The 10,406-nt window shown below is 32.9% G+C and overlaps 1 protein-coding gene across 1 annotated transcript; it reads right to left on the reverse strand.

The window, feature by feature from the left end:
* Positions 1 to 1,568: 1,568 nt before the first annotated feature.
* Positions 1,569 to 6,362, reverse strand: LOC109158820. Its single transcript, XM_019306714.1, has 9 exons — positions 5,417 to 6,362; positions 4,822 to 5,076; positions 4,477 to 4,687; positions 4,254 to 4,363; positions 3,968 to 4,167; positions 3,449 to 3,552; positions 2,695 to 2,882; positions 2,383 to 2,582; positions 1,569 to 2,132 (listed from the first exon to the last, which is right to left on the reverse strand). The coding sequence occupies exons 1-9, from the start codon at positions 5,661 to 5,663 to the stop codon at positions 1,923 to 1,925; spliced, it is 1,725 nt and encodes a 574-aa protein (XP_019162259.1). The 5' UTR covers positions 5,664 to 6,362; the 3' UTR covers positions 1,569 to 1,922.
* Positions 6,363 to 10,406: the final 4,044 nt, after the last annotated feature.

Below are 10,406 nucleotides of genomic sequence, written 5' to 3' on the forward strand. Positions count from 1 at the left end.
GTTAAAATAAGCTCCTGGTATTCTCTCAGGTCTGGATTGACACCCCACACGAGTGTATTGCTCATTCAATTATTTGATTAATGAGAGTATTTAGTTACTTTCAAAATAAAATATTCCGTAATTAAAATGAGCTCTACCAAAAATAACCATAACGATTAACAAATAAAATATCAAAATGAGCAAATTAAATCAACATATCTTTTACATCAAGTAAAATCAAAGCGAAAGAAGAAACTCATATAGCAAAACTTAGGTCTTGAACGACAACCTGCATCTGATTCCACATGAACATATTTCAATTGATGTTATTTCAGAAATTTAGAGTTTCTCGTAAAGCAATGGCCATAATATCTTTTGGTGTACACGCTTCCCAAGGGTGTATGCTGCAACAATATAATATTGAAACTTCAAAATTTATAAAGAAAGACCAACAAAACCCTATTTTACCTCCACACTTATTAATCGCGACATTTACTTCAAATTTGAACCAGCCTAAATATGGTTTCTTACTAACAGAGAAACTTTATGCATCGTTTTCATTGACTTTCCTCCCATCCCTAAGGTAGGTCGTATTTATTTTTTTCACTTGTAGTCTTCGACAATTGTAATGTTGTCATATTTAGTTATTTTCTTTTAATTTTATCATATTATATCATTGATTTTTATTTGGGAGAAGTGTCAAATAGGCTCATCTACTACTGGCGAAGTGCTCAATTCCCACCACGAACTAAATTAAGTGTCAAATAGGTCCATCCACCCGCTAAATTTGTTCGATTGACTTTTTTTGCAGGTTGCTAACAAGTTACCTATTCAATTAGTAAAAAATAAAATATATATATATATATATATAACAAAAAAAAAAATCAACGCGCCGACAGCCGGTGGCTGCGTATTTCACAAACAGGCGTGGCTGTCCGGCAGTCTCTCAGTAACACAATAACCTGAGGAGGAGTCTTCCTTTGGATTAGAAAAGGATAGATGTTAATGGTGAAATTCCTTTATTACCTTCGAATTTAACAGACTTTAAACCCCAAACTTAACGTAGGACCATATTGGTTAATATTTACAATGTCGAGGACTTTATTGGGTAAAAAAAATAGTTGAGAACCAAATTGGTAATTTCGCAATAGTTAATGGACCATTTTGGTAAATAACCATTAGATAATTGTTATTTTCGTATCTAATTTTACCTGTATTCGTATTTCGTATATCTTAATTCATATTTTTCGGTCCTTTTTGTTAATTGATATTTTCATCCATAAATAATGTGCAAAATGTCAAACAATGAACAAACAAAAAAAAAAAAAAAAATCCAAAAACTAGAGATGAAAAGGATAAACTTGATAAAAGCTTAAGAACGAAACACGAGCAAAAACAAAAACTAGAAATAAAAATAACAATTACCTAACAAGTCAGATGACAAAAATTACACTTTCCCCAACTCTAGATTAATAGATCCCAATGTGATTACTGTAGCTAACATTTTCCTTCATCACATTACTTTCATCTTAACCCTCACACTCATCAAAGAATATGAAGATCAGTAGCAGATGGGCCTATAAAATGCATCAGAAAATGAAAAAGTGATGGATTCCATTCATGAACTGATAAATATTCTCTTAGTTACAAGCAATCTTAGTGTGTAATTGCTAAGATATAATGATTCTAAGGTCAAAACAATGGTTACCAGCTCTGAGGATATGCTGGCAAATCCATGAGAAAATTATTAGAATCAGATATATATACAAAAAATGTACTCTGTATAAATTCTGGGTTCTGTAAAAAATCTCTGTATATGTATATCTGAAAAAACAACCTCTTACACTCATCTCATCAGCACAACTCCTAGCCCGGCATTGATATTCTTGAGACAGGGAAGGAGATAACTAAGAAAATGGCTGAACAAAATTTCAACTTAAGGGTCACACTGATATTCTTACTACTTCTGGCAAAGAACTCCGGTGGCGCCTGGATCGCCTGTCTCTTCTGTGCCTACCGGAACTATTTCTAACCGGGCTGCTATGATTTGAAGCCTTAATAGATTCATAAACAACGGGTGGGGGGTGGATGACTGCACTATCACCGAGTGGAGGCGGATGCACCCCCTGCTCAAGAATATCTCTATGGTACCCCTGCACAGCAGCGAAAAGTTGGAAATTTCAAAAATTACGTACATTTTCCTTGGCCAGCGTATAATGGAGATATAAATTAAAACTCAACCTGTATTCGAGATTTCAGAAGGGTAGATAATTTGTCTGAAGTCATGTTAAATTTTTGGGTTTCAGGATGCTCAGTTATGGGCATCTCCACGATTTGTGGTTCGTTCTTTGATCACATAAGGAATGAAATTAAAAGCGAGGAAAGAATTTGAACTAGGATTACCTGGACCACAAAGTTGCGTCTTTCACAGTCTAGGAACATCTCGACGGTCCAATTTGTCCTGGACCTGATCCTGTCCCTTACAGTAGAAAAGCTAATCTGGTCTCGGGGAGTAAAACGGTCCACTTCATTAAACCAAAGACAAGTAAAGAGGTTGGAAATTGGAATATGCTCACGAAGAATAACGCATCCCTCTGGAACATCTGCAATTGATCAAATATGAAAAGGTTAGCGATCAATGTCATTGCCAAACTAAAGGCTTCTAGTAACTACAGCACGGGGAAAAGAATGGGAAGAGAAGGATCCAACCCATACCACTTGTTATTGGGAACTTAGCTGCAGAGAATGGTGTAAGGCCCTCTTTTTTATAAAATTCAATCTGGAAATCAATGGAGGCGTTGTCAAACTTCCCAGCAGCTTTATTAGCCTCTGCTTCCACAAACACATCAAAACGCCTATAGTGCCTTGATATAGCAAAGCTGGCATTTTTTCTCCACAAGAACCTGAGATATAAACTTCTTCCATCACACCAAAAGCCGTATTTAAAAGGAACCTGTTGTCTCTACTACAATTCTAGCATATAATAAATCCTTAACAGTTCTTTGCACTGGATACAATCACCATATACCGATCTCTTAAGTATTAGAAGTTGTTCATAGAATCAAATGACTAGCAAGTTCCTGAAGCTATAGCTTTTAGTATGTACCTGCTAGCTACAACATATGGTTCTTGAATTATGATTATTTGAATTGATAATGAAATGATATATATGATGTCCATAATATGCAAAACTTGTGCCTTCTAAGTTCTAAGTAATATCTGATATTATCATTTCTTGCATCCCGCAAATACATTTCAGTAGTCTCATTTCTTAAAAGACATAGCTATTTAATGGGCATTCACTTCCAATTAGGGCAATAATATTGATCGCAGATTTGATTAAAATGCTTAAAATTGCAGTTTGTTGACTCGGCCTTTTCTGATTTAAATTTTGAATATGTACCCAACTATGTTTTCATTCTCTTTTTCTCTTTTTGAAAGTGTAATACAAAACTCTAAAAGGAAGTACCTTTCAAGTAGTTGATATGGATCCACAACCAGTTCAAGTTTTCCATCAATCCAGAGAGAATACCGCGCATTTGGAAATAGTCTATGAAGTAGAAGCTTTGGAATCTGCAGTTAACAAAAGTGGCAGACCAAATAAAGAATCTACAAGTAACACAGCTCCAATATAGCTGAAACCTTAACTAGTCATTGAACAACATGAACTGGCTTCTTAAAAAACAAATATTAAATAATAATCAATTCTTTTTAATTAGTCGATGGCCTGTGAGTATATAGCATAAAGCAAAAGCACAAGGGAAAGGATTGGATCTGATGACTAAAACTGTCATTATTTGTGCAATGATTAGCATGAAAGATTCAATCACCCAAAGCTTGCTTCTTGAATTTGTTGTTACCTTAACTAAAAACCATTTCCAAGAACCTGTCGCCTCAATTTGTCAATTTTGTAAACTCCATGACCAATAACTTTCAATCTATTTTACCATGGTCTGTTAAACTAGCAAATATACCAAAAAACATTTACCTTCCCATTGCGCCTTGCATCACTGTAAGGTAGCTTATGAACAACAACAATTCTCCACAATCCCAATCTCATACTACTATCCAAGTCACTGGAATTTCTTAGAAATTCTTCTGTTTCATTGTCCACAAACATATAAAAGCACACGTTTTTCTTGGCATATTCACTTATGTTCATCGGTTGTCGAACTAAATCAAAAGCTCCTGTCAAGATGCACTTATCACATCAATAAGCCAGTAGAAGTAATATTAAAATGGAAATGTAAATTAAGTTAAATAGAGGTCAGTACCAAATATTGCTGATGCAACCACCACACCTTGACAAGTTTCCATCTCATCAAGGTCAGAATCAACAATGTTAAAACCTGTATCATGTCCAAGTCTGACCCCTTTGACAAATCTGCAATGTAAAAATGGAAAAAAGAAAAAAGAAAAAAAAAAAAAAGGACTGGTGAAGAAAGAACTTGGTAAAGAATTATTCCACCAGACATTCCCAAGTTCAACATAACATACCCACAATGGACATTCATTGACTCTCTTGTATCATAGGAATCTTCCCTCTGACTCAGTGAAGGATATCCACCAAATTCTGAACCTCCAAACTCACTTTTAACTAAATTTTCTTCATGTATATAAGTTAAATCCTTAACTATAGGAGAAAATGATGGTGCATTTGGCATTAACGCAATAGCTTCTTCAACAGGAAGGTAGCACACCGGACATGCTGAAAAAACAAGAAAATGTTCAGAGCAATACTTTGCAACTAAGATTTTACATGTCTTTTATCAGAACTTTACATCCCAAGGCCATAGTGTTTTAACACATAACGAAATTTCAATCAAGCATCTCTGAACTTACGTCGTGGTCCAGTCCTCTTCTTATCTGCTGGCGGCGGAGGTAATGTGAAGCCTTCACAAGGGTTGCCGGGAGGAAGTGTGTATCCAGTAAAATATACAGGGGGGAGTGGAGGCTGTCCTGCAGCTGCAATTCCTCCAATACTATTTCTTTTAGGGGAAAGACTATTTTTTTGTTCAGGTTCTTTAAAAAATTCTCTATTTCTGATAGTATTATTAATATTGATGTTTGGAATTCCAGGTCCCTGTGAATCTTCGCCTACAAATATGACAAAATTTTAAAATATAGTTAGACAAGAAGCCATCTCTATCTCTGAACATGTCCTCAGCCATCATGTTACTTTCAGAGTTCCAGTAATGTATAAGAAGACTACACGAGATACAATATCCACATAATACAATGCATATTGTTCATACATTCATCTTCAATTCAAACTTTAACCAGCTTAAAAGCTGTAATCATATAATTGTTCAGTTGGATCAAAATACACAAGAATGATGAGTATTGAGTGGTGCAGTGAATATGCAAAAGGCAGAGCTGCAACTTTGAATTAATTGTGGAAATCTCGGAACACGATTGAAAAGATAAGAAACCAAACCTTTGCCAACATATAAGACCCAAACAAAAACTGCAGCAGAAACAGCAGATAAGAGCAGCATGCCAACCTTCTTTCGAGGCGCAACTTTGCAGATCCAAACAAACAATCCTTCTTTCTCCTTAAACATCTTGGGAGGCTTTCTTGGTGGGATAGGTGGTGTAGTTTGGGTTGCCACTGAAATATTCTGGAATTGCTGCAAAGATCCATAACTCCCTGAAGCACGAAGACCCAATGACCCTGTAGTCATTGTTGTCTGCTCAATCCCTCCCACTTCACCTTACATCCCCTCCTCTTCTCCTACACCCTCCAACTATTATCCCTCTCAAAATTCAAGAATTTCAATCAAAGCTTGAATCTTTACACTCAATGCCGCAATGTTTTTCCCACAGAAAACCCCAGCAAGAACAAATTAACACCACAAAGCTAACTCGCACAGAGAAAACTCAATTCATCAAGAAGATCAGACCGACATCCTAAATTATCTCTAAACCGAAATCCACCCCTCTTTCAATCTGTTCAGAATCAATGACAATGACCCAGTATCAAACTATCAATGCTGGTAAATATCACGGATGCATTGCTCAAACATATACAGACGGCCCCATCAACACCGCATAGTACAGATACAAGCAGATGCAATTATGCAATCACTTTCCAAAGAAAAAACAAAGTACTATAAAATAAATTAAATCATTCAAACCACACTTCTATTCTTTGACCCGCCAATCAAACTGTAATTGGGGGTGAGAAAATTTTCACTGGAATCGAGATGTTAGGAGTGTGGATTCAAGGGTTTTGCGGGAATGTGAACAAATCTTCAGATCACGCCTCACGGTCTAAGTTTCCATTTTTGGCTGCTTTGTCCGTAAAAATAAAAGAAAATAAAAATTATTATTAGTGTCAAATCAAACAACATACGCAATACCAACTATAGGTTATACTATGAATGACTCCGTATAATTTTTCATATCAATTACGGAGTATTTTTTAACTTAATTAATTTTCATAAATAAAATTTATTACAAATAAAAATGAAAATTCTGAAAATACTGTGTTCTTCATATACTGATTCCACAGTAGGAAATTACTGGCAAAAAAAAAAAAAAAAAAAAAAAAAAAAAGAGAGAGAGAGAGAGATATGACGTATAGATTGGAGCTAACGTGCGCCATGTGCGCGTGAGGTTAGCCGGCGGTCGCTAACTCATGAGCGCATCATTATTCATTAGATGGCGCCATTTAAACAACAACCCAGAAAACAATATTCGGCCTCACTTATGACGTCACCAATAATATTTTTTAATATACTTTCGAACTCGAAATTCCATAAAATCAAAATAATAATTTTTAAAAAATAATTTATACGGAGTAATATCTTTCAGCACCATTCACCAATACTATTTACAAAGAGTAATATATGCTTTTTTATCTTTTATTATTATACTTGGTATTATCAATTTTCTGTACAATTCAATATTATTATATTTAGTATCGATTGGTACATGATTCGAATATAAACATGCTAGATAAACGATTTTTTTTTTTTTTGTGATAAGAAAAATTTATAGTCACTATTCGATATTTTGCACCGAGTAAACATGGACTTATAAAATATTGTGGTTATTAAGTCAATCGTCTAACCAATTTGGTTAGATTTACCCTCTAGATAACTGACTTTTATTCTTTGTTTAGGATTCCCTCTCTCCTGTTTCAAAAAGAAAATATTTTGTTTTGCTAAATTATAAAATTTATGGGGTTTAAATTTTTTTAAACAAAATAATCAAATGAATATTTTAAACATTAAGCTCAATTGGAATATTGTAATTTCATTTAATGAAAACGGAAGAAAATAAAGTAAAAGAAGAATAATAATGGCAACCAAGTGACCAACTGTCCAATTCCTTCTGGCATGTGCGGGCATTTAATTTAAAGTCTCAATGCCAAAACTGCCAATTCAACCTAGAGGGGACTAGGGACAATAAATTGAACATAATAGGAAAGCTATAAAATTTTAATTAATTTATTTATGAAAATGTTAATTGTCTTAATTAAAGGTGACTTGTGATACAATGATTAATTAAGAATAATATTATATTCATATAAAAGTTTATACATATATGCATTACGATGATGTGTGTTTACGATTTTTAATTTTTATGAATGACTTATGAGTTAGTAGATTCTTTAACCATTAATCAAATTGAATTTTATCGGTTAGAAAATAGTTAATCAACTTTCTTTGATTTGGTTGGTGAACTCATGTTTGCATACCCCTATATAGTATATAATATTGCAGAGCTTATGTAATCCATATTTTATGTTGTCTATTTTTTTTATTAATTGTGGATACATATATACAATGTTATATGTGAAAAAAATTAGCATAAGAAATGTTTAAATGGTCATTTTGAGGTAATGCTTTGAGTGTGGTCCACTTTCGATTTAAGTCATATCAAAATGTATTTGACATTGTTTTAAGTGAGATGTTTAATATGATACATTATACACTAAAAATAATTAAAAAATCTCTAAAAGTACGAGCTTTTCTTAAAAAGTGATGCTCAATGATGTGAGTAATATTAAAAAATATATTGATAAATGATTCGCATCAAGTATATTACGGAGTAAAACAATAAAAAAAGTATTATATTTTTGAAATTGTAAATAAATAAAATGTACACTTTTTTTTTTTTTTTTTGCATTCAAAAAAAATGTACACTTTTTGTTTCGATAAAAATAATAATATAATTTTCATGTCATCATACGTTCGCGACAATGCATTTCTAATTGTCATTGTCGGCTAAGCCAAAGATAATGAAGATCAGACAAAAGTGGCTTTGGTGGCAAGTTTGCTTACATTAGAGAATATTAACACCATCATTATACGCCGCAGCTTCGTCAAATGAGATTATTTTGCCACATATATATATCATACGGAGTATATGCTTTAAAAAAAAAATACTAAAAATCCTGCCATTGTGACCGGAATATACGTTATGAATAAAATTCACTATTGACAACTTTAACAAGTTAATTGAAAATTATAAATTTTTAACTTTCAACCAATTTTTATTTTTTTTTTAGTTTTCATAAAATGAGTCATTTTCTTAAAATAATTTGCTGGATTTTTTTTTTTAAAAAGTTTTCAAATAGAGCATAGTTTTAACAAATTAAAAGTCTTGACTCACATGCATATCGTCTAAAATTCTAAATTTACTTGATGAATTGAATTAGCCAACAAGTTGTAGTGTTTGAAAACCTAAGCAACAAATTGAAGTAAACTAAGATGTTTGACAATGAGGTTTAAACTTAATGTTTGTATACTAAGGTGTTTGACAATGAGGTTTAATCTCATTGTTCCCAAGACTGGTCCATTGGTTTAATAGTAAGGTTTGAATTTCGTTCACTAGCTGGGGAAAGTGTTGAAATTTCATTATCGTCACTCCATAATTACTCAAAGAACTACATTTCATTATCGTCACTCCATAATTACTCAAAGAACTATTGTGAGTGTGTTTTTGACTAAAACCACTTAGTTGCCTATGTTGAGCATACGGAGTATATAACATAAATGTGCAATCTAACTATCAGTTTAGACTTTTAGTTGAGATGGAACACATACTTCAATTTGGTATCAGAGTTACGTGGAGGGGGCGCGTTGAGCCTATAATATAGCTTAGGCTTTTAGTTGAGATAGAGCACATGCTTCAATTGCCTAGACAACTGTTTTATGCATCGCTCATTACACTTTAATATCTTATTAAATAATTTACTATCCGAAAGTACGCATAAGGTAATAGTCCTCAAACAAAAAATAAGAGATAAATCAAGCTAGGAAGACCTTAACTGAATAGGCCAAAAAGTGTTAGTGGAAAATGATACTGCAACCGCGATTTAAAGTTGTGACGTGAAAAAGGACTCACTGCCTTTAATTCTAGAACAATTTTGCTAGCACCTAAATGCAAGGCATAAAGAACGACATTGTTCCCCAAGGTTACATAGTTATTATTTAGTAACGTGCACATGTTATTTACAGTTGGAACACACTACGCATGCACTACTCATATATATATATATATATATATATATATATATATATATATATATATATATATATAGAAGAGGAAAGTAAGTATGATAATAAGGAAAGATTTGTTGTTTTGATGATTTCTAAATGGCAAGTGAAATCCTATTTATAGTAATGCAGGGTGATAGAGACGACAAGATCAAGTTGAACTACTCATGTCTATAACATTACATCAAAGATATCTTGGCACTGAAAAATATAAAAGAAATAAGGAACACAATTATTTGCTCAAATTTAAGCAATGATAACATTAAACACATAAATGATCTAAATTATATCTTTAATTGCACTATATAACATTTAATGTTCTAATTTAAATAATTATATATCGATCCAAATATTATTCTTAATATATTACAACAAATCCATTCCGTGCATTGCACGAGCGAAAATACTAGTTAGCATTAACAAGGTAAACCACATTAGAAAGACGTATCATGTGCATTGAACTTAACTAAAAAGAGCTGTTAGTAAAAATTAAACTTGTGATCTTTTAGTACGATGATCGTGTTTCATTCTCATTTGAGTATGAGCTATTGTTCACACCAATGACTTGAGGTATAATGGTTTGTGTTTGTCCGGCCTCTTCCAGTCCAAGTAAATTTCTTATATGCAAATTCTCTTGTACAAGTTAGGTTAATGTTCACTATATGTTCCAGAACGAACAACTGGATTAGGCTGTCTTCATTTTCTTAGTGCATTCTAGTATACCTTTTCATTGTTTGTATTATTATTGTCCACATAATGACGACTATACTTTTAATTTTATATTATATATATCTTATATATTACAGAAATATAATAATTCTTCCAAAAAATTGAATCCGAACTCTAAAGACCCCCCACACTCCGACCCGACAGAGCATCAGAAATATAATAATTGGAGAGTAATAAAGCGGAGCGAAT

Source organism: Ipomoea nil, unplaced genomic scaffold (assembly GCF_001879475.1).
Source record: "Ipomoea nil cultivar Tokyo-kokei standard unplaced genomic scaffold, Asagao_1.1 scaffold2826, whole genome shotgun sequence".
In the NCBI taxonomy this organism is placed as follows: domain Eukaryota; kingdom Viridiplantae; phylum Streptophyta; class Magnoliopsida; order Solanales; family Convolvulaceae; genus Ipomoea; species Ipomoea nil.